The sequence below is a fragment of the Pseudonaja textilis genome, chromosome 3, assembly GCF_049901715.1.
Source record: "Pseudonaja textilis isolate UNSWEBS1 chromosome 3, rPseTex1.2, whole genome shotgun sequence".
In the NCBI taxonomy this organism is placed as follows: Eukaryota; Metazoa; Chordata; class Lepidosauria; order Squamata; family Elapidae; genus Pseudonaja; species Pseudonaja textilis.
In genome coordinates, this window is record NC_141992.1 from 171,999,931 (window position 1) to 172,025,967 (window position 26,037).

General features: G+C 35.6%; 1 protein-coding gene and 1 long non-coding RNA gene across 2 annotated transcripts in view; both read right to left on the minus strand.

The window, feature by feature from the left end:
- The window catches only part of CNGB3 (cyclic nucleotide gated channel subunit beta 3), a 70,442-nt gene extending 62,597 nt beyond the window's left edge, over positions 1 to 7,845 (minus strand). Inside the window, exons 1-2 of the mRNA XM_087931484.1 lie at positions 7,663 to 7,845; positions 954 to 1,035 (exon numbers count right to left, since the gene is read on the minus strand). Of these exons, the coding sequence (XP_087787610.1) occupies positions 954 to 1,035; positions 7,663 to 7,764 (184 nt within the window). The 5' untranslated portion in view covers positions 7,765 to 7,845. The remainder of the gene's footprint in view (positions 1 to 953; positions 1,036 to 7,662) is intronic.
- LOC148126425 (uncharacterized) overlaps positions 1 to 26,037 on the minus strand; it is a 402,020-nt gene that overhangs the window by 64,641 nt on the left and 311,342 nt on the right. The window lies entirely within an intron of this gene.

Here is a 26,037-nt window from a genome sequence, read left to right on the forward strand (position 1 = left end):
CTTGTATGGATACTGCCTCCCTATTTTCTGAGTGCCTAAAAGGTTCATGGCTCTTCTAATTAAATATGATTGATATGCAGTGGAAAAACTGTTGCACAAGCATTGTTGTAATATAGAATACACCTCCAATATGCTTCATCTTTCTATACAGATTCATAAAGGTCAGAAATGGACTGAACTTCCCTTAATCAACCATATTATTTCATTAGATGATATTTCTGTTTTCCATACTTTTTGTAGCCAGAGCCTTACATAGTATTAACTTTCTGTAGTTATAAAGGGTAAACCATCCAACAATTGCCTCTCTATAACACACTTTTTACTGGTTTGATTATTATTATTTAAATACTCTTAATGGTGAAACATAAAAAAAGAAAATAAAGGAAAAAACACCAAGAGGAAAAAACAAAGATTAAAAAGTAAAAAAGAAAATAAAACAGAAAATTTTTAGTAATTCAAATAAATCAAACCTGACAAAAACAAATAAATAAAAAACAAATGAATAAGTAGAATCTAACAAAAAATAACAAAACAAAAACCAGCTTGCCTAAGTTCTAATTAACAGGACAAAATCCAGATAATATTTAGATGTTAAATTAAAATAATTTAATCCTTAATCTTATTTATCCTTAATCTAAACCATATAGCATTATATCATCTTCTCTATTTTAGTGCAAAAATCTCTATTTTAATCTATTCAAAAAAAGATAACAAACTTGTATACTAGATCCTTTAAAAAAATCAAGAGAATAAATTTCTTTCTAGTTATTTTAGGAAAGTAGTTTAATATTACATTAAGAATATAATACCGAAATACTGTACTACAATATTTCAGAAATAAGTCCTTAATTGTAGTAATTGGAATCCAAGACAGCAATATATTTATTTTTAGAACCTTCAAGTTTCTTATAATTTGAAGGTTCTAAAAAAGGTTTTCAGGTTATATTACTCACTTTGTTGCTTGGGGACTGATTGTGTCATGTTTTCTTCTTTTTTCAAGTTCCCATTTTCAACATCATTTTTCTTATCTTTTTCCTGCCAAAAGAAAACCAAAGTATTCAAGGTATATGCGCAGATAATAAATTTTGAATAAAATCATCATTTCAGCACAGTGAACAAGTTTTTTTTAAAAAAAATAACTTGTAATCTATAATCTGCCTATCTATATATGTGAATATATAGAATTTACATTGCTTATGTAATCTATTTATGCTCTCCATGAAAGTTATGAAAATGTTCATTATTGTAATCAAAAGACATTGGATTTCACAAGATTGGACCAATTCGTATACCTACTTATGAAACAAGTTATTTGTGGTGCAAAAATTGTTTATTTATTTAAATGATTGTTGTGGTTCCTACATCTTAAAACACAACTCTGGGCAGTTCACAACAATAAAGTTTCCATTACCCCACTTTTTTTGTGGGGGGTTCCTATATCCATTTTCATTCTACTGCTATTTATGTCATTAGACTTTTATAAGCTTTTATTGTTCTCTTGGTCCAAGACTGTAAACTAATTAATTAAACAAATAAAAATAAGGGGGGAAATGTAGAAACACAGAGACAAAATAAATCCAACATATTTCTTCATTTCATTGAAAATATTGGTGTTTCCTATGACCTCTGCTGGTAAAAGGGTTGGAAAAGATAACTGACTCAAATGAGGAAAACAGTGCCCCATTTTATTGATATATAGTATGAGAAGCATACTGCTAACAAAGAGACCAACTTTTATGCTATGTATTATAAGATAAGTCAGAATTGGGAGGTGTTTTTTTTTTTTTCAATGGTTGATGAGACCAACAGCTTTCCCCACTGCTATATGAATGCTACGATCAAAACAACATTTGTGATGGATTTCCTGTCAATGCTTTTTAAATGCCAAATGGCTATAGAATTTGTTAGAGTATTTGCAGCATGACTACTATTGTGAGACAATCCAGGAGCAATCTTCAATACTCTGCATGGAGAAGTACAATGGAGATAGAACACGAGGAAAGAGAAATGCGCCCTCTCATGGCCACCTATATAGCTTCTTAAAATGGCAATAAGCGTGTGGACCCATCCTCAATCTTAAAGTGGCAATATTCCTGTTGACTCATCCTCATTGCATCAGCATTTACAGCAGTATTACAGCAGCTGGCCAGCTATTAAATCATTACCCTGATAGAATTGGGGTAGAGGAATAAAATAGAAGGATAGAATTTTCCAGTCATTTTTATCTATAGGAGTGCTCCTTCCATATGGTAATATCAATCTGTTGTCTTAGGTGGCAGATGGCCTTTGGGTGAGGCCATCTGCTGGGCATTTCCTCTCTGCTGCCCTTAGCTGTGAAGAAAGTCTTCTTCCATTGCCATGACTGAAGTAAGATTAAGTGGCCACTCCATCTGTTTTCTCCATCTGGAAAGTAGAATGTGACATTTGTCCTTTGCCTCCAGCAACAAAATGCTTTAGGCTGGTCCTGTTTATCCTGTCAGAATCTTCACATTTTCCAAGGCTTCTATCAAAAACCTTTTCTTCTCCCCTAAGGTTAACTGCACTTGGAAGAGGCAGTTGGGAGCACAAAGGAACGTGTGGAAAAGTTTCAAAGCAAGGGTGGCATCTCTCTTGATGTTGAGAATGGAGCCATGTTCTTTTTCCACTCTCTAAAGTGATCTCTAATGAATATAAAGGACTGGCTGGTGACATGACATTGCTAGAGTAGGCAGGGATGAAATATTTGGCCCTTTTTGATTTGGGTATTGTTTCTTAATATTATTTGAATGATAAAAATCACCCTGATTTTTGTGAGATTTGGGTTAACTTTTTTTAAAGGTCTCACTCTTCTCAATTTCATATTAGCATGGCATGGAGCAAATATAGTGCTCAGAACAACTTTTGGCTCTGTGTGGCAGTAACATAACTGATCATTCAAAGCCTGAAGTTGGCTTAGCCTTTGGGGTTTGGAGTGATTGTTAGCATGATGAAAGATGTAGACCTTAGCAAAGGAGGATCCATAGGCTGTATTTGCCTCCATAGTTCCTTTCCTCCCTCTGCATCCTCTTATTTAAAATCTAATGAATAATAGCCGAGGCAAAAAAAACCCACACATGTTGTTCAGAATAACGGACTGTAGAAAATGCTGTTTACTAATTCTAATCAAAATATAGACAACAAGGTTTAAACATTGTTGAACAAGCTACACCCACATTCCTTTTCCAGTTCCCAAAATTTTCCCAGAGCAGTTTCAGACTGTTATAAGGAACAATTTTAGCTATTTTAGGGATTGTCCATATGGTGGGAAGAGAATTCATCTTTTTTCCCCTAAAAAGACCAGCTTTTGCTATATCTGCCAGTAGAAGTCTCTGTATTCTGTGGCTTTCCCAGCTTTTGTTCTTAACTTTTAGAATTATTTATTTAACAAAGCTTTTGGCCCGTGCAGCAGAACCATTGCTGACAGCATATAATTTCCAGTTTTATAAATCAGATTACAGCAAGAGAGAGAGATAAGGAGTGGGAGAGGGAGGGAGGGAGAGGGAGACCAAACCTTCATCATTTCATACAATTACATGGATGGGATCTTATCTTCCTTCTTTTGGATTAGTTTTGTAATGCTATATTTGGCTCATTCACAGGCTGTATTTGATTCTCCTGTTGCCCAAAGATTTTGCATGGAGATACTTGTGTGCTCCCAAAATGAGAGACTTTGACTATTCCATCATTACTGCTAGGTCATTTGCTAGGTTTCATGGGACAGAATACCTCTATAAAGTAAGACAAATATCCAGATTTCTGTTTGTTCCTTAACTTCCTTATCTGTACACCACTTATCTGTACACTACTAAAACTTTCATTTCTGTTTGATATTTGTACCTTTTATAAATGAAAACTGCATCATAGGCCAAAGCTTTATCAAGAAAAGTACTTCAGATGAGCTAATTTATAGAATGTTGGGGCTCTCTATTCCCAAGAGAATAAAATCTGATGGTTTTTTTGCCCACTTCAAATGCTGTTGTGTGGCTGCTGTCAGCTGTCATCTTAGGATGTTCATTTTCAATTCTCTATGATAGCTTCTCACAAGGCAAAAGGGAATCCAGAAGAAACTGATATGATTACTGACACTCTTATGCACCTTCTCACCTGTCCACTAGCAGACTTTGCTTGTGGAAGCTGGCAGGAGAAGATCAATGGAGAAATGGTCTAGTCCCGCGATGGCAAACCTTTTTGTTGTTGCGTGCCAAAAGTATAATAATGCAATGTACGTGCAACACCCCCGGTGCTCCCCCACCCCCCTGCGCATACGTGCGCATCTCCTGCATGTGCCTCACCCCCATGCATTCATGGAAGATACCTGAAAATCATCTGGCTGGAGGGAGGTGCGCACGGATGCACAGTGCACGTAAGCTGTGATGATGGCTCGCATCTCGGCAGAGATGGCTCTTGGTGCCACTTCTGGCATGTGTGCCATAGGTTTGCCATCACAGATCTAGTCCCCCTGTGCTTGTTGTGCACCAGCCATGCTTTCCTGCTTTCTCCCCTCCCTCATAGCAACCGCTTATCTGTCTGCTGGGAAGCATAAAAGGAGGAAGTGAGAAGGACAATTTCTGATGCTGACTGCCAGTTTCTCTCCAGGAAACTCAGTGCAGAACCACTGAGGAAGCACATTGGAAGATGGAAGTCATTCCTGCTTCCACTGATGTTTGTGCTATGTGCTTCCTCAGTGTTCAATGCCTGCTTGTGGTCATTCTGTTTTTATGTTTGGGAAAGGATTTACCCTGAAGCATTTATCCAATGGGCCATGGGTTATCTAGTTATATCTAGTTTGGCCATTTAATTGTATTTCAATATTGTATGGATTATTTAGGAAATGTTTATGTTACCACTGAGAATGAGTGGTATAATAAATGTTAGCCTAAGTATTTGCATTGGTGTTAAGGTAAATTAAGATTAAAATTAATCTTCTTTGTGCCCTGTCAGGGTTAACACTGGATGAGTTGTTTTGTTTTGTGGTAGTCTTTGGTTTGTATTATGGGTTGTGTTATTTTTTGGAATGAGTACTGGGGGGAAAAGAATGGGTAAATCTTTGTGTTGGTATTACTTGTGGTTAGGGATATGCTCCAGGTTTATGATTATATTGGGGGGCTGGAATTTGGAAACTGGTTTATTAGGTTTATTCTATTTGGATTGTGTACTGGGTTACTATATCTGTCTATCTATCTATCTATCTATCTATCTATCTATCTATCTATCTATCTATCTATCATTTCTGGGGAAACTTATTTTTCTATGTTAAAATTAATTGTCAAAGTAGTGGTAGTCTTAGGTTTATATTATTGTTTAGTGTAACTTGACTGATTGGTTATGTACCATTAATCACCAATGGCAGTTCTTAATGAACACATATCTCCATCACACATATCTCCATTATTAGTGATAGAAGGTAAATATTTTTTTATTAAAGTTGATGTTATTAATGGGTAAAGGGTCAGCTTTATTGAGGTTTATTATAATGTTTAATGTAATGAATTTGTAATGTAATGTAATTAATGAGTAAGTTTTGATGGTTTAAATCTAATTGTATGGTTAAAAATAATACTGTATATAATCAAAAACTATTGTAACCTTTATGTTAAATTTAACCATCTTAGGTGTTTGTTACAGTTGGTAATAAGTACTGGAGTAAGGATTAGGGTAAAGTTAGGACTGGGGTAGGATTTATTAAGGCCTAGGGTTAAACTAATATCAGGGTAATTTTTAATTGAGTTTGGCAATCAGTTTTATCTCACATTTGACCATCAAATGCTTTCATTACTTTTACATACGGATGATAAACACATTTATTGGGAAATATGCTCTCTTCTTCCAATAAAGTTATGCTTTGCATAAAGCCTGTTTGGGATCACAGCCTTAATTAAATGACTTTAACCAACAAAAGCAGAGTTTCCTTTGCTCACAAGGAAGCAATTAAGAGGAATGGCTCAGAGCTAACTTTTTCCTTCGTTAAGTCCTAGTAGTACAGTTAATCATGTTGTTTTATGGTTCCTTTGGTTTGTATAGTTGGTCTGTCAGATTTACTGTACAGCAATCCAAATAGTCTTGATTGTTATTTCAAAGGACACAAACACTACTCTTTAGCTTTTTAATAAGTTTATAAGTCTTTGAATAATCCTTTAAATTAATGTAAAGATTCCTTTAAAGCAACAATAAGGAAAGCTATTAAAAGAAGTGTTTAAACTTTGCATTATAAATCTATGAAACAGGACTGTCAGCTTCAGATCTTGACAGTCCTTCAGATGTTTAAAACAAATTCAAATGCCATTGCAGTAATTGCTTTTTCCTCAGTAACTAAAGCTTTTATGAGTTCTAAAAAGGAAATTAGCTTCCTCTATTGAATTCAATACAAAATATTCACTGAATTAGACATTAGGAGCAAGGTTAAACAGCTGATAAATTACTGGCATTCCATTTGAAACAAAATAATATTTCTAATATTAATACTAAAATTATTTATAATATGTTCTGGGCAAAGCACATGCTTATTTACTACATCAACACCATCAAGATCATACTTAATTGTATAATACTGAGTCAAATGTAACTAACAAAAACAATCCCCTCAACCAATCTGTCTACTTGGCTGTATCTTTATCTCACTAAGGAATAATCAATTCCAACCTATCTACAAACACAGGAAGAGCTAGAGATTCTCTTTCATGTTCTGCTAGAGAGAAGTTCCCTGAGGAGAGGCTTCAGCATGAGTCCAAAAGCTCGGAAGACTAAACCTCTGGTCCCAGTGACCGACCCAGATTGAATCTTGCAACAGGAAGAGCTCCTGTTTGTGGTGGTTATCCATTGAATGCTATTATACAGCATTGATTTCTTTGCCTTTAGTACCTTTAGAGGCTTATAATGGTGATTTTTAATAGTCTCCCCCCCCTTTTTTTTTCAGGTTTACATTAGTGACTTTAAATATGCTATTGTTTATGGAAGCTCTTACTTGATTTCCTTGTTAAATGCTAATGCCAAGGTATTTAGAACCAATCTAGCATGCAGATTACAGATCATACTGCCAATGATTTCCATTTCCTACAATCTGGTGTTCTAAAAGGTTAATAAGTGTTTGATAATATTAAAATATTAATTGATATTCCAAGTACACATTAAAAATAAAAAACACTGTCTAAGGGAAACTAGCCACACTACAGGATGGCTTATGCTGTAACCCCATCCAAACATATTGTACCCAAATGATGTAGCTAAGTAATGCCAAATCTCTTTTCAACAACAGTATAGTAAGATTTGTCAGGATTCTCATAACTACATAGAAGAGGCAATTTTGTTACATTCTATTATTACAAAGAAATCTATGTTATTAGGAAGAGTCATAAGGAGTCGAATTTTCTTAGAAATCAACATTTGGAGGCAGATAGCTACATAGATAACAACAGCTACTATAACAATAACCAGTATAATGTCAACCAAGACTATATCTGGTCTTAAAGATCTTCAAACAATCAGTTCATGGGAATTTATTTCTGAGTAAGTGCTATAAAATAGGCTCAACTAAAGTTGTATTCTAATTCAAACATTTGTAAAAATATGTGGATGATAATATTTAGTAGAAGTCTTCTCCAGCAACAAATATAATGTCAAAAAATGCAATCAGTTATGGAAACCTACCGGAGAAGGTTGCGATGATGGTTCTGGTGAGTTCTGGTCCACATTTTCCTCTCTTGGGTGTGGTAGCACTTTGGTGAATTTTCTTTTCAATTTACTGAACATATTTATTCGCACAGATCTATAAAATCTTTGGTCATTTGTAATTAAATGCTAGAGGCGTTTACCTTTTCGGGCCAGTATTATTCAAACCAATTAGATGTTTAATCAGGGCTTAGTTTTGCAGAGTACTTCATAATCTCCTGCAAAGACAGGAGATTGCTTTTCTTAGGTAGTTTATTTTTATTTTTATCGTGGCATTATAGATTTATGCTGAAAATGTGCTTTGAGATTTTGGAGTAAAAAAAACAACCATCACTGTGTGCCTAATTATTTTGCATATCTTTTTGCTGTAGCATATCATACTGTTACTCAGCATCAGTTTATGATACTGTGTTTGCGGATAAAGTTTTAATTAAAAATGCATTGAGATAAAATGAATAAAGGACAGTGATCAATAATTTTGGGTCTTCATAATAATAGATTACACGAATTCAGTAGAATTATTTTATTTTTTTATTCTGATACATGTGCTTCCAAGGAAGGAAATTTTGTATATTTGGGTTGTAATTATATAGTTTGAATATTTTAGATTAAAGATTAATAAAATACAACACAAACAATGTTAGAACTATGAAAATTATTTTGCTACTTTCTAATTAGCCAGGTTGAGAAGTCTAATCTTGCTCAATCTTTACTATGCTGGTTTATCACTCAAGAAGGTAAAGCTCATTCAAAATGATTCATGTTTATAAAATCATGCATGAAAATATCAAATCAAATTTAGAAGTCTTGTATTCTATCTGAACAATAGCTCTCAAATATATAATCAATCATATATATATATAACACAGTACAGAAGCCTGATGATGGCAGACGAGATTCTGCCGAAACGTTCCTACAACTTTAAAAGCACAACTACAATGACGTGGGAAAATACCCGAACAAAGCTGAATAATATACATACATACATACATACATACATACATACATACATACATACTTTTTTTGCTCATTTTTTATATTTGGAAGAACTCTATACAGGTAGTCCTTGACTTACAGCAATTCATTTAGTGACCATTCAAAGTTACAATAGCACTGAAAAAAGTGACTCATCACCATTTTTCACACATGTTGTGAACTAAAGTTGCAGCATCCCCAGGGTCACTTGATTAGAAATCAGATGGTTGGCAACTGATTCATATTTATGACAGTTGCAGTGTCCTGGCATCATATATTCATCTTTTCCAACCTTCTGACAAGCAAAGTCAATGGGGAAGTCTTAACAACCCTGTTACTACCTTAACACATGCAGGGACTCACTTAACAACTGTAGCAAGAAAGGTCATAAAATGGGGCAAAAACTCTCTTAACAAATTGTCACTTAGCAATGGAAATTTTGGACAACTGTGGTAATAACTTGAGGACTATCTGTATGTGAGAATGGCCAGGTGGAATTTTGGGAAGCATTATTTCTTATCTTTCCCAGAGATTGCCATCGTGATATGATTACAGAAATCAGCTGCTTCCAGTAAATTTGAAATTTACATGGAGGAAGCAGAAGCTGTAACATTAAAGTCAAATAGGGACTGGGTGAGCTAAGAGTGTTGCTATTGTGTGTCTGTAAATGCACATTCTTTTTATGAGGAACATATGTTAATGAATTTTCTTGGAACCTATTGTCTTGATTTTTTTTACAAATGCAGTATCTCTGTGGCATAACACAGAATTATAAGAGAGGCACTGTTTAGTGCGGAGTTTTGATGAACTCAAAGGAAGTCCCCTCCGCCACTGAAATTTCAGCTTTCTTTGATTATAACACTCTGTACTGTTTCTCACGTATATTTAATATGCATGAAAAATCAATGTGATAGATATTAAATAAGGAAATGTTTTTGGGGACTTTTTAATAATTACTGTCATTTATGACTAATGAATGTTATATTGGTTTAGGCTGTGACTAATAACATTAATGTTTTGAAAAACCTTTCTGAGTTACCATTCAAAAACAATAATCACATCATAATGAACCTGATAGGCTCTTACAAATGAAATAACTTGTTCCATTACCTCTTCTTTCATTTTTTCTCCCTGAACTATGTCTGTGTAGAAGGTGATTAACCTGCTTCCCTATTTGGTGATCTTTTATGCACAATAGCTATTTAGCTATTTCTCATCTAGTGAACATACCAGAAGCAATTCAATTAATTGGATATTGTGACCTACTGTTAAGTAAGAAGATTAATGTTGCAGGAGGCAAGGTGGCTGGTCTGTATCCAATTAGCTTCTTAACCATGCTGACTCTGGCCAGTATAACTACTAACTAAAAGCTCTTTGTGTTTGACAAGAACAGGAAGGGAGTATGATGGAGTTTTTATTCTTAAAGTGAGTCATCACATACAACCAGTTTCAAAACAGAGAAATTTCTTTGTCCCTGGCCCATTGAGACACCAACGACAATAAGCCCCACTGATGGAAAAGGAAATGAAAAAGAATGGGAATAGACAATTCTTCATCCACATTTTTAAAATCCATTTAGGCTGTTGCCATAATCCTCAGTCCGCCTCATTAAGCAGTGTAAAACTGCTATATCAAAACAGCAGATACTGGCAGGCTAGGAGCTGTAAAAAGATGTCACAGGATACAGATTCTTTCTTCTGGTTGCCTTGTATCCAGTACACGACCCCTTTTGACTTCTGATTTACTGTCTTAATGCATATGTTAAGGTAGGATTAAACTGCCAGTTTATCAGCTTAAATTCAAAGTATAGACTGAGGATCAGTGTGCATCTGGTCTAATTTTGTACAACTATGAAAGCATGCTAAAACATAATGAGAATTAATGGACAATTGGGAGGAGTTATTGCTTTCTTAGGGATTAGAGGGACTGCCATTCTAAAAATGATATAACTAATAAATAATTTGCAAACTGTCAAGATTCCATGGAGGTCAGGTGGCATATAAATGTAATTGATAATGATATTTTTGGGTGTGCAGAAGTTAAAAACTGCTACCCCCCACCTCCAATTAAAATTAGAATTAAAAAGATGAAAAGTTAAGAACCAAGTTGATGGGCAGCCTGGGGGTGAGAATTTTCTGTACCCCATCAGCCACCCCAATATAACAGACTAAGTTTGAAGGCTCTTCTGGAAGGCCAGGAATGTGGGGTGGATCTCACAACTGATGGGAGAATATTCTCGAAGGCCACAATGGAAGAGGCTCTTCTCCTGGACTCTGCCAGCCAAAATGCTTTGGCAGATGGAATCTGAAGTAGGTCCTTTCTGCTGGAATGAGTGAGGTGCGTAAGATGGTTCTTCAGCTACCCTGAATAGAAGTATTATATTAACCTCTCTTTAAAATGGAGATGATGTCCATATTCTATTCCTGGCATTTGCAGTTAACATTTGTGGAATAAATCCCTGGAAGAAATAAGAATCGAATAAAGCACAAGAAATCCTCTGTTTGATGAAAGAAGAGAAAATTTAAGAGGTATAGCTAGGTTATTTGTAGAAACAAACTTTGGTTCTATCTGTGGATAAATAGAATATGACTTTTTGTACCAAAGCTGCATCCTCATGCTCAGGTTCATCTGAAATGCCACGTGAATGAAAAATGTTAAAAGTTGGGTTGATCTCTGAGCCAAACTTAGTTTTTTTTCATCCCAGTAGCAAAAACAATGGCAATTTTTTTAAAAAAGATTTCTGCTTCAAACCAAATAACAAAAATGATTAACAGACACATTATCTTTGAGAGCCTGCAGCATTTTCAAAATCTTTGCATATTTATTTAAATGTAGGACCCCTCCTGTGTTTAATGAGGCTTCTTTGCTGCTTAAGTATTTTGACAATTGTAGCCTTAACAGCAGCAAGATAGAAGACCTCCAAGGCAGAGGTGGTATTCAGCGGGTTCTGACCAGCTCTGGATTTTGGGAAACCAGCAAATACCACCTCTGACTGGCCCTGCCCCCATCTCTTCTCTGCCTCCAGAGTCCCAGCTGATTGGCTGGGTCTTCTTTTGTTGCCCTGCACAACAGAACGGAGCTGGAAAGCAGATGGGGAGGGAATGGAGATTTTACAGTATCCTTCCCCTGCCATGCCCACCAAGCAACACCCACAGAATCGTTAGTAAACATTTTTGAATCCCATCACTGCTCCAAGGTCCCTTCCAACTCTTTTATTCTATTCTATCCCATCCTATTCCATCCCATTCCATCCTATCCTATTCTACCCTAAGATAACAAAAAAAAAATTGTCACACTGTTTAACAGTGGACTATGTAGTGGTTGCATTTAATCTTTTTTGTTTTTTTAACAGAGATAACTAGATATTTGAGATACTTTATAAAATTTCTAAAGAATGACTTTAGTTTAAATTCAGTTTAGTTATTAGACATGATAGAATTTTAAAAAATGGCATAGGATGCTCAGATTTTTTACCGATGTTGCTTTTTCAGGAGCACAGCAGCTATTTCAACTTCTTTTTAACTCCTCAGAGTAAACCTCTGGAGAAATGAATGCCAAGCGACTGTAATTTCATTGGCTAAAATACATCCTGCAAATTCCTTTCAAAAATAGGCTATAGTATATTACTTCATTACAAGAATGATGAATTTCTCCTAGTTTGCTAAGGTAATATGTTTTATAATCTTTCAACCCTGAGCTTTCTTATATGTTTTTGTAGCTTTTTAGTGGGTTTACAGATATAAATGGATGCACTTTGCCCAGCAGAAGACTTATCAATCTTTTCCCACTCTTGTTATAAGGAAAAAAAATACATACACATACACACACACACCCACACACCCACACACAGACACTATAGGAGTAAGGAAATGTAAATTAAGCCAGAGTTACATTGATGAAGAGTATTCTGATTCTGAATAGTTTTATAATCTTTTACTGTCCTTCACAGTTTTTTATGATATTGTTTTATTTTATTGAAATGATTTTTGTCCAATGGACATTTCTTGGGAGTCTGCCCGATAAACTTTATTGCTTACTTTCTTCGCATGCCCCAAGTCACCATTTTTACCACAAAAATCATATTTTACTTGCTCCTATCATTCTTCTTGAAAAACTCAGATCTGAGATGCACTACTTTGGCTTATAATGGTGTTGCACTGCTTTGTGTGTGTGCTTCCATTCCCTCGTCACATTGGCTTAGCAGATGTCAGTTTGACATGGATAGGTCAAGCTTAACTGGTTTTGTGGAGATGGGATGTTTCTGCATCAGTGATTTATGTCAGTCTTTGAGACTAGGGAAGTGTAACGTAGACTTTGGATGGACTGTAAAGTATGGGTTTCTGATCTTACTTTTTAAAATATGTTTATGTATATTTGATTAAATGAATACTAAAGCTACCTTTCTAAGTGTGTCAAAATAACTTCTGTCTTTATGCTTAGAATTGGATTATAAGTACTTGAAAAATATTTTGGAATTTGTTGTGGCCCGCTGGTGGCTAGCAGAGCTGGCAGCAGAGTCGGACAGTGAGGAGGTTAGGGAGGAACATGGGCCAGTCCTGGAGGCCAAGGAAGGCTTGGATATGGGCTCTGCATAAGAGGTAGAGATGGGGCCAGGGCAACCTGGCAGTTTTCAGCTGCCTTCAGAGTCAAACAGCAGTGAGGTGGGGTAGCACCTGGAGCTGGTTCCCAGGTTGCACATGCGCAGAGCTTCCAAAAGAAAAGAACAATTATGAACTAAGGGTTGACCTGGGAATAAAGCCACAGGTGGATGGTGAATGGCCCCTCCCATAGAGATTAAAAGAGGAGCAAAAGGGGAAGGGGATTTTGCAGGAATCAATTCGTTCATTGCAGCGGTGTAAAGATCTGTCTGTGCATCTCAGAGACTCTGTGCTGAGTCCTTCCTTGTCAGCACTGCATTTGAAAATATTTACTTGGCAGCTCTCCAAGCTAGATAAGGTCTGTGTTCCTAATTATACCCTTGAAAGACTGTTTGCCAGGGCTTTGGCTGAATGTGCATGCAAGAAATTCACCTTCATTTAATAAATGAGGTTTTGCCAGGCCCAAGAGTCTGCTTACTGCTTTTTGGGGAAGCCTAGGTCAGAACAGAACCTGGCTTGCAAGAAAAGGAACAATTCATAATCAGAAATTTGTGGAAAATCTTTAAGAAATACAGTTTTCATTTCAGTGTGTACTGTTAGGGGGAATACAATGTGATAAAATGCAAAGTTCATTTGTAGAATTCAGGACACCTTTAGCTGGTTATAGTAACTGGTTTTATTTATATAAATCCTGACCAGAAAAGAAATCTATTAGAAGACTATTGTATCAGAGGTGGTATTCATCAGGTTCTGACCAGTTCTGGAGAACCGGTAGCGAAAATTTTGAGTAAGTCAGAGAACCGGCAAATACCACCAAGTCACAGCCTACAGAACCAGTAGTAAATTTTTTTGAATCCCACCACTTTACTATGTGTAAATCTTTATTTACAGCAATCTTTATTTACAGCCAAGACTTGATGCAGAAAAATACTGATAACACAAGCATTGTATTCACAAAAATAATAAACCCACTACAGGAACTTAACTTGCATGAAATTTTTGTGGAAAATAGTTTGTAAATCCCTCAACCTGAGCTCTTTCACTGGTGTTGAATTAAAATATTAAATAAATGTGTTCTTAAGTCACATTTAACTCCTGCTGTTCCCATAATTCTAAATCTTTCGTGGGTTTGTTGCTTAACACACTGGAGGGTAGTATATTAGGAAGGTTAATTAAAAGGCAGGAGCAGCAATGAACTAAGTATCTTTCCCATTGCTGAGGCTCCATTGGCTAAGTGGAAGTGATGGCTGGTAATTCTGCTGAGGTCCCATTCACTTAGTGTCTCAGAATGATGATATGGCTGAGCTTCTCAAGAATGGTGGATACAGTAGACAATTCCCAAATGCCTAAAACAGATTGCAGTGGTATGACTGCAGATGCCACAGTGGTATGGCTATCCATTTTGCATATTAACCATAGAATCATCTTTAATCATTACAAAGTGAGCATAAAAGATATCAGGCTAACTATTCTTTCAGTTTGAGAGTACCTTAGTACTACATTATGTGAAAGTTGAATCAAGGCCAACATATTTCTATGTATCTGAGTCTGAAGATAGACTGATACAGTCATCACCTTTATCATGTGCTATTAATAAATATTGTAATTTCTTGTTCTTGAAAAAATTAGTTGGCTGTCCACAAGATTTTTCTTCTAATGTTATATGGCATTATGCTGAAAATGATGAGAACTTATTTGTTCCCCACAATTCTGGATCTTTCTTTTCTGATAAGTCAAACTTGGGACATTACTCTATCAAGCAATGTAGATAACTTTTCCACATATTATTTGTCTATATAGTTTTCCTCTATAATTTGGACAACTCTTCCCCCATCCTCTTTAAGATACTCAGTCAATGTATACTTTCCAACCCTTGAGACAGCTATCAAGCCATGACATTAAAATATATGGATCACTGGCTTATTTGGATATGAGCACCATTGTAATATACCTGTTTCTTGACTTTCAGTTGGCTGAGGTACTTTGCTCAGATATATCGGTATATTTATTTAAGCAGTTGTTTCCTATTCAACTAGTGGAGGAATTCAATCTTTATTCATGAACTGTCCTCATAGGAACACTAATAGAGTTGCCACAAGCCAGGAACTTGTCAGTTCACAAAGGGACGTTTTGAACATTTCTCACAAGGAGACATCACCTAGTGGAGTCCCCAGAATGCTCCCTACCACTCTCTGATCAACATTCAGGGGTTGTTTGTTTTATGTGCTAGTGAACTCATTTCTACATATATTTTGCACTATTTATTTCCTGAGGAGGTGCATGAGGAGAGCAGCAATGCAAAATTTCCTTTTATTTTTAAATAAAATAATCTTAATTTTTTTTTAAAAAAAACCTGACCAAGTCAGGGAACCAGTGGGGCAGAAGGCAAGTGTCTGCAGGCTCAATTAATGGAAGCACACTTTAGGATCTGATATCTCAGTTAGCCACAAACTTCAAACCTTATCACATTCATGCAAATATATATAATGTGTTTTTGTATTCCCTAAATGTATTTTTAAGAGTTTTTGTTGTCTATTTTCACCTATTGCATGCTCTCTTTTTTTTTGCAGTGCATGCATAGTAAAAATGGTAACGATTCACTTTTTAAAATGCAAAATATAAAGGGCTTAAATAAATATTTAAAATGCTGTCCTTGAAGCCAGACTTTAATAAGATTTCATTAATTTAGTACATGCAAGTCTCTTAAGCTTCAGTAGACATCAACCAAGTTACGGTTTCTTGTTTCTCTGGAGGACAGAAATTATTCTATATTTATGAGCAATTACAAAATGCCTGTTACCAGAATATTGGGCGATGAGGGGGTGGGAGGAGAAAAGAAGTCAAATGGTTCTTATATGGTAGAGTTATAATACTGAACAGGTTTACCTACAAATACATATCTTATTATATTCAAAAGGTCTTACTTTCTAAGTCATTGTGTATAGGACAGCAGCTTTGATGCATTTAGAAATCAATGACAGAAAGCTAAAACAACAGAAGAACCATATTATGTACATATTTTTCAGACCATTAAAAAGAAATGCAATCTGATCTATTTTAGCATTTGCTGCTACATTAATAAGGCAGCCTTCAGAGAATGTCTTGACAAATGCCTGCCTATGTTTTACCATGCAAATCCCTAAGAAAGACAATCCTGATCTAAAATCTAATTAGGAAGAGGGATTTGACAGACATAAAGGGGAGTGTTGGAAAGCTCAGATTAAGACAAACCAAGACAATTCAAATGGCTTTTCCTTAAATTATTAATCTTGTCTCCAGCTCTTCCTCCTTCTTCCTCTTCTTTGTCCATAAGAATTTTATAAACTTAGCTAAGCCTGCAGATGGAGCACTTTTTCAATAATACATCTGGAAAATATAGTAAATTATTTTTAATAATAGTATCTTCCTGTGCCAAGACCCCACCCCTAAATGATTTCTTACAATAAAAGCTTGTAAACTGAAATCAAAACAATAAATCTACTCTGAAAAGTGACATGTAACACAGATTTTTCAGCAGTGTCAAAAGTCCAGTAATGTTGGTTTATTAAAATTTTAATTGGAGTGGCAAGGTGTGACTACAGATAAGCAGTAGGTCTTCAGAATTTTTGCAATTCATAAACAATATGCTTCCACCCCAAAATTGCTTTCAATACCTCATGTAATTATAATGCTTCCAGTGCAGAAGTCCCAATTTCTTCTCTTAAATTCATGAGCTAAAAGCTCATTTTGTCTTTTCATTATCCATTTACTTCACTGTAATGAATGTTCATTAACCTTTAGGGCACGATTACTCCACAAGGTAATTTTCTAATGGAAAGAACTGAAATGCAGATGGCAATAGGTGTTTTTTTTTGCCACGATAGTTTTGCCTTTGGTAGAACAGAAAATTGTATATAATGATAGTGCTGCATTTGGAGCTGGACAGGTCATTTATAAATGAGTTCCCTCAATCTATTCAATAAAGAAGTATTAAAAGTCTCAACTCTGGGATTTTTAGAGACAATTGAGAGTTCTAAAAGTTCAGCTTTCCCTAATGCTTTTCTACTCATGGATAGAAACCCCTGGTAGGATGAACTGGAAATAAGCACAGGCTGCTAAAATGCCTGATTTGAGGGGGAAATCATTTCTCCATGCAGAGTTTTCCAAATCTGCCCCTTGATTGTGTTCCTTCTTTCCCATCATATAGGAAGTGCAAAGTGGATCAAATGCATGAAGGTTATCTCAGCCTGATCTTCGCTGCTAGATCTCTTTGCAAAATGGACCCTTGCTTTCCTCTTTCAGCATTATAGAAACTCCAGGAAGCTAAATCAAACAAACAGAACCATATTTTCCAATCTGATGTCTCTGGAAGCACTGGATTTTGGATCCCATGTTTCTTGACAAGAAAAAAATTATATTTTGGGGCGTGCAATCAGAAATGATGGTGGTAGAAAGCTGGCATCCCTGGAGTGGATGGTTGGATAAGACCAGGTTGGGTAAGATGCTTTAATTTATCTATCAGGCACACATCTGGAAAACACCAATTTATAAAAGGCAGACTTTTATTTTAAGAAATGTTTTAAATAGGATTAGGTTAAAAGATAAGGAGATAAGGAGTAAAGTATATATAGCAAGACAGAGTAACCAAGTATACAAAACAAATTACTTTAAGGGTTCTTAGCATGTAGAAGAAGCTCATAATTACAGCTACAGGTAAATTTAAAGTTGTTTTCTCATTATCTTGGTTAATCATTCCTTCCCCCCTTGAAGCTCCTTCTCTTCAGATTGCTAAAGTTAAAGAAACTAAGGGAAGATATAATCTTAAAGTATTTAAAATCAGTCCTGAAGATCAGAAGCAGCAAAAGTTTATGTTAATTTCATCTAAAAATAGATTACAGAAGAGTGCTTAAAATGTTGGAACACCTCAGCCTATGTTTGCTTATTCATTTACTACATATCCACTGCTTTTTCTTCAGATCTGCATAGCTATTCTATATATCCAATAATCAGGATGGAAATGTTTAAAGTAATAATAATTTCCCCCAAATCAGTGTTGTATGGAGAAGCTGCCAACAGATGCAGAAATTTCATGTTCAATTTCTGGTGTCTCCAGACAATTAGAATGCCTGAAATTCTGGAAAGTTGCTATAGTTAGTTTGAAGTATGAACATTTTGTCTATGTACAAGACATCGGTCCTCTGTTTATATTTCCATCACATAGAAAGCTTTTTAAAAACATTTTTTGTTGGAGGTAGAAATGTTTTGTGTCTTTTTTGTGAGAGCAAAAAACAGAAAGCAATGATTTTCAATACAGAGATAGAGATAGGTGAGAGCTAGTGCTATACATAGCTATCTATATCCTACCTGGAAGAGAATCAAAGAGCAGTTGCTTTGTACAAATAACAGTTTGCTCTGGGAAGAAAGGAAGTGGCTGAGATCCGTAATGTTATAAAACAAAGATCAGAAGACTGATAAAGAAAGAGGGGAAGTAGAGTAAATATTTAACTATAGCCAAGTGTTCCTTTGTGATCACCAAGTCATGAAGTACTGTAGAGTCAGTGTCATTAATTTGTATCTTCTGCTTGATACGTTTTTGGCTGAAGTAGTGAAAACAAGACTCGCCTCAGTATAGAATATTGCCACATTGCCTGAAGATCCCATCTTTATCGAGCAACTGGACTAGTTGCATCCAAACTCTCCCGCGATTATTTACTTGAGAAGAAGAAAAATATCACTATTATTTATTTGCTGCACATATTTTTCTTGCAACAAAAAAGTGAATTACGGGAGATTAGCTGCAAGCCAAATGATTTTTCAAGAGGTGATCATTTAATTGTTACCATATGAATTACTTGAAGAACACTTTTTACTAGGTAATAATCAAAATGAAAGGAGGAATAGCCACAAATTATTTGAGGTGAAATGGAGTAGCAATTACTGACACAAAATAATTCTTTCTTGTCTATCAAATACTTAGAATATTTTATTTAACAATGTGAAATTTTACAATGTTTCTCAGGAAATTATACCTTGATGGACTAGGTAACATCAGTGACTCTTTAAGAAAAGAGAAAAAGGGAGCCACAAGAGTTACACTGCTTGATAAGGTCAAAACAGAAATGTCATTTATCTCTGTTGTTTCATTGAGCTAGCTACTTCCATTTGAAAGGCATGAGTATGGCTTGAAAAGCAATAAGGAATAATTTTCATGCATCTGCAACTAGTTCTGGGGTCCTACCAAAGAGCTACACAGGCCCTAAAATCTGCTGGGTTGCAAGCTTTTATGTCTTGGTAAAGGAATCCAAATGTTGAACTGCTGGCATATTACTATCATGGGGAACACTAGAAACATATGTCATTTTATTTTTGTGATAGTTTTCTGGCAAGGCCTGAAAGGGCAAGAGAAAGCTTTGAATTACTGGCCAACAAGCCACCACTTATTGTCTGACTGTTCTCATTGAACTGTTGGGCAGAAAAGAAAAGTGATGATCAATTGTCAGTTGTTTATACAATGACATATGCAGACATCTTATGATCAGAATATTGTGCTATTAGGGAAAAAATCAAAACAGCCTAGATCAGTTTGGATGTGTTTAAACTGGAATCAGTAGGATTCAAAGGCAAACATGCTGACCAGTTTAATCCCTTTTCAGTTGGAAATAAATGCTAAGTTATATCAATCAAAAGAATAGACTTAAGAAACATCCTACTAAAATAGTATTCCAAAAAAGGTTGCAAGTTTAGTACTATTGAAAAGGAAAGCTGAGAATATAAGGTACAACTCACGTAGAAATTAAAGTAAGCAGAGTGTCAACCTGTAAAGCATTCCTATGCCTGTTTTAGAGTTGCCACGGAGACCACAAGAGCATTTGTGGACGAAGGTGGAGAATATCACAAATTCAAGATTCTTCTTATTGCCTTTGGCAGATGCCCTTGAACAATTAGCTATAAACAAAGACTGGACACATGGAAGCAGCAATAACTGAGTTGTGATATATGGTTGACAACTTTTCATTATGTTATCTGAATATATTGCAGGTGTAAGCATAAATATTTTGAATTTTGTACATTAAGAATAATACGATTCCAAACAACTAATAAAGCAACAATAATCAAGCAACAGGTACTGTATTAGTGGTGGGATTCAATTTCTTTTACTACCGGTTCTGTGGGCAAGGCTTGGTGGGCGTGGCAGGGGAAGGATACTGTAAAATTTCCAGTCAGAGGTGGTATTTGCCGGTTCTCCAAACTATTCAAAATTTCCACTACTGGTTCTCCAGAACTGGTCAGAACCTGCTGAATACCACCTCTGTACTGCATGCTGTATAATATTATGCTGTTGATTATGTGACTTAGATCTAAGATAAAGAGTATGTATGTATGTATGTATGTATGTATTTAAATTTACATGGCTGGCCATCTCAAATGTATGAGGATGGCAAGCAATCATGGAAAGCTAAACTGTCCTTGACTGGTGACTGGATGCTAATCATATATATTAGGAAAGCTCATATATTTCATGGCTCATTATTGTTTTATATACTGACTGAAAATCTGCATTCTACCTTCCTGAAACTTTGCTAGCTTCATTCCCCAGCCTTTCTGAAACACATCTTGCCTTTAAATCTAATGCATCGCCTAGCCCTGACTCATATATATAAATACACACACACACACACAAGCATTGGCTGCAATAAATGATTTAATTATTAGATGTCATAGGAGTCTATGTTCTATGTGGAAAAATGTGACACTGAAAATATCTTTGAAAATGAATGTGAGAATAATTCTGCATTTTGAAATCCATATTCTGCACTGTTAATAAGATTAGTGACTGCCTCTATATTGCAGATGATTATGACTTCATTTTCTCTTTTGTGACTTCATATGTAAGTATTTCAAAATTCTTAGAATTTCAGCTAATATTCTGCTAGGATTACTTTAGAAGAAAACATAGCATCACAGTGCTATTTCTACACATCTAAGCATGCTGACTGGTATGTTTTTGTTTCTTGTTATAGCACTTTGAGAGTTATGGAGTCATATTTAAAATGCACTTATTATTTGCTTAAAGATTATTCAAAAGACAAATTGGGATCAGATAACTCTAATATCATTGATTCATTGATTGTTTTTCTGTGATCTTTACCTTAGGAAATAGCAAAGCTATTATTCAATGCATACAAAAAATAATTTGTTCAATTTGTGACCTGCCAGGCTACTCCAATCCATCAGCCATACCGGGATCTATACTTTTAGGCAAATAGGCCTGCATGAAAATCTGAAGCTATATGATGGAGCCTCTCAGAATAGAACTGCCATAGCTAGCCACCACATATCAATTTAACAGGCACAAATATTTCATTGAAAGCCTTCAATTTTTAAAAACTTTTTCTAAGTAAGTTTCTTTATGGAGACCTGGAAATATTCTTGGAAATTTATATTTTGCTTGAGTCTGTGTTTTGCTATGTATTATACTAAATTGCTTTGTAAATTAATTAAAAGAATCTGTTGGCTTATCCTTATGTCCCATCACTTGTGAAGATGCCTCCTTGGCTGTTTTTCAAGGTTACATCCTCATGATATGGCCTATGGTTCATCCTCAGTTCACAGTGGAAATGCCTTACATTCATATATAGTGCTTCCATTTTTCTCTTTTCCCAAGATTAGTAAAAGAATGATGTGGGGTTGGCAGGCAAAAAAATTAATCAATCAATTAATCAATCTATGTCACTTCACTGACAATACTGGTGATGGTACAGTTGGAGATTGGAATCTGCCCAGGAAATTTAGCTACTTTTCCTGGAAGGATGTGTCTTTCCTTCCTGTCACTGGGCATTACTTTTAATTTGGGCTTGAAATACGGAATAGACCAGGTACCTGCTTCCAGAAATGGATCTTTCAGTTCTCACCAATGCTTTGCAGTTCTCATCAGTGCTTTGCAGGGTCCTTATAGATAGCACTTTTGAAAAAGTGCTAGAGCACAATGTTAAACATGACTTTAGTATTCTTCTGAAAGGATTTTGTATTTGTCTTCAAAAAACAGGACATTTCTGAATAGTGCTGGTTCAAAAGGCCAATTGAACTGGAAAAAAAGCTCAGTTCTGCCAGTTATATGCTTCTGTTCCATTTGAGTTCTCAGTTGCTTCTGTCAAAAAGTAGTTTTTTGTAACTATCCCAAAGGTGCGTTTTCAAGAGGCAACTGGACTTGCTGGTTTTTCTTTGAAGACGTTTCGCTTCTCATCCAAGAGGCTCCTTCAGCTTTGACTGGATGATGGGCAATGGAAGGATTTATACTCCTTGCAGACAACTGGTCATTTGCAATCTTTCATTGAGTCATTGAGGCCACCTGGAGATTTATCTGTGTCATCAGGGTCAGCTGAGTGGTGCAAATGCATGTGGAACTATACAGATAGTTCTCAACTTATGACCATAATTGAGCCCAGAATTTATGTTGCTAAATGAGACATTTCTTGACTTTTGCCCAATTTTATGACTTTTCTTGCCACATTTGTCAAGTGAATCACTGCAGTTGTCAACTTAGTCACTTGGTTATTAATCTGGCTTCCCCGTTGATTTTGCCTGTCAAAAAGTTGCAAAAGGTGATCACATAACCTTGGGACACAGCAACGGTCATAAATATGAACCAGTTGCCAAGCATCTGAATTTTGATCACAAGATCATGGGGCTTCTACAAAGGTCCTAAGTGTGAAAAATGTCCATAAGTCACTTTTTTCAGTGCCATTGTAACTTTGAACAGTCACTAAAGGAACTGTTGTAAATCAAGGATTATCTGTAATTCATAAAACCACTAACACTACCAATCTAACTTTTTAGAAAGACTTTAATAGGCTTTATCACAGCTTTTTAATTCTGTTTCTATTTATGTACGTATAAATACTTGCATACAGTATATAAAACTTCAAATCAGCTTTTGCTAATCATGAATTTGTCCATGATTGTCCATGATTGATATACTGTGGACATGAATGGATATATTAGTACATCCTTTTGAAAATATCAACATAGATTTTGTATATCTTTTTGTACTGGCATTACATAATTCTTTAGTTTTGTAAATTAGTCTTCCTATGTCATCCTTTCTAGTTAGAAGTGGTAGGAATTATCCAACACATTTGAACACTACCAGAGAAATAGAGACAGTTATAGCATATGTATGTATAAATAGTGGTATTTTAAGAAAATGATGCATAGGTATTAAATCAATGTAGAAACAGGTACATATTTAGGATTTCTATATTTAGGATTTCTGTTGTTGCATTTCCATTCATTTTTTAAATTCATTATAAGATTATTTTTACTGTTTGGAAAATTTGCTCCTTATTCTTAGATATGATCTGGGAGGAAGATGATTCACTGACAATTGTGGATGATTTATAGACTCTTTGGGCTATTCAGGGTTTAGCTCTAATAGTGTCCATTGGCAAGCATAAAATTTACTTATACTCCGAACAGACACTCAGTGGACTCAGTAAACAGCCAATTTTTGTTAAAAGTGAACTGGGCAATCATCAAATACATTTTTTGTTCAGAAAAGCCCTATGAAAACATAAAATCTATGATGAGATGTTGATAACTTTCCATCTGTCAACACAGAGCTGCTAAGAAGGATTAGACTATAAAACTAATCTACTGGAAGTAAAATGAATTTAATTTGTTCCTAGTGATGAATTGTGAATGCGAACAGGAAATGTTAGTTTTAACATTAGCAACCTGCCCCCGCCAAAAGTAATTTTGAAATTACATATTTTGAGCAAGAATTCTTGACAGTGCAGGAAGAAAGGTTGAAGTTCTTTCAGTTTGTCTTCTTCCTATTTCTTCCTTTTTAAAAAATGTATGTTTGCACCTTCAGTGACGCATTGCTGGCAATCATTCTGTATCATTTATAGACTGAATTATTTTCGGCAATAATTTGAGACAGCCAAATGTGTTGCAAAAATCCAAAGGCTATGCAAGCATTGCTTCATTAAGATGCCTGCTGTGTGCCCAGAGCACCTGAGGCAATTAAGCATCTGTGCCAATTTAGTTTCCCATGCTTTCCAAAACTTTTCTTTCAACATGTCACATTCCCTCCTCCTCTCTTTGGACACAGAAGCATTCAGCTATTCATTTCCAGGTCCTTATACATCCACAATAATGTTCTGTTCATGGTACAGAGGAATCCAAATAGATCTTTGCAAATTGAGTGTAACACTGAGGGGTAGACTGTATTGTTTCCAAAAGGCTATTTCGTTTATCCATGTGCAAAACCTCTATTTCCAAGCTGCATATTTTGCCAAAAATGAAAACATCCAGAACCCTGAATGTTGGTGTTGCTCAAATATGTATTATGAACATCTCTGTGTATCATAGAAAAATGTTAATAATTGAATTAATATATTGTTTTGTGACAAAAATATAATCCCTGGGATTATATGGTGGTCTTTCACATGAACTCATGGAGTGAGAAAATAGCTAACCCTTTTTAGAAAGCTAAAATTCTCATTTGAGGGAATATTGATATTTTATGGTAGTTTATGGGAAGTGTTTTGTCTTGATGCTTTATGGAATGATGGGAAACTCTTTTCCTTGTGAAGGGTTGAGCATAGTCCCAGATCCCTACAAAGACAGTTTAGGGGCTATATATCTTGCAATCTGCACTCAGGCTAAAGAGAGAATTCTGCTTCTATTTTATCACCCCACGGTTTTTCGATCTTAATGAAACTGGCAGAAATGGTCATGGAACTACTATTATAAATATTTAGAATTTAATTCTGCAATTTCAATATGTGTGCTGGGACTGATTTAATTAGGGCTGCTCAGGACTTCACAGTCATCATGAAAATCACAGGTCTTTCTCAAATTGTTATTGGCCAACACACCTGGCAGGCATTGGTTGGATTCAGCCAGTTCGCACTACTTCAGGAGAACTGGTTGTTCACTTTCTGAGCAATTTGGTTAACTGGTTGTTGGAAGAAATCATTAGGGCAGAGAACCGGTTGTTAAATTATTTGAATCCCGCTACTGCTGGCAGGTCACATTAGACTGACTGATTGACTCAACTCTCTCTCTCTCTCTCTCTCTCTCTCTCTCTCTCTCTCTCTCCTCCTTCTCCCTCTCCCTCCCCTACTCTCTCTCTCACACACACACATACATACAGAGGCACACACATAAACACACATTTCCTGTTGGAATTCAGATTACTGCACCTATTTCTCTCTAGAAAAGTGGGAGAACTAATGAAATGGACTATCCCTAAAAGCTACTGGATTTCAGTGGACTTCAGGTTTTCCAGACAGTATGATACACACTCCTGCCAATAATTTCACTTCCTTATGGAGTACAGAGATGACCAAGGCAGTTGACATGATCATACCTGAGAATGGTATAGGGCCTTTTCAGCCCCTTTATTATACAACTGCTGTTAATAGCAGTGTAGCAAATCAGGAGAACTCATCAGTACTCATGAGTACTAAGAACTTATTGATTCTACCGAATAACAAAGTAAAGGGCATAACATGAATTCTTTCTTCTACTGTTGTCTCGTCTCAATATCAATATCTCACTATTACCCATTGGAGTTATGCTGAATGGCATTTAAAATGTTCAAAATATCATATTATATAGCAGCTTTAGCAACTTGTTTTAACATGGGGTTAAACATGTTGAGGGCAAAACTGATGTAATTTTCACAACTGAATCTCTAATTATGGCAGTTCAATTTGTATATGTTTCAAGGTTCGATTTGTTTACATATGGAATTTTAGATTTCAATAAGGTAAATGCGTTTGATCAGCCACAT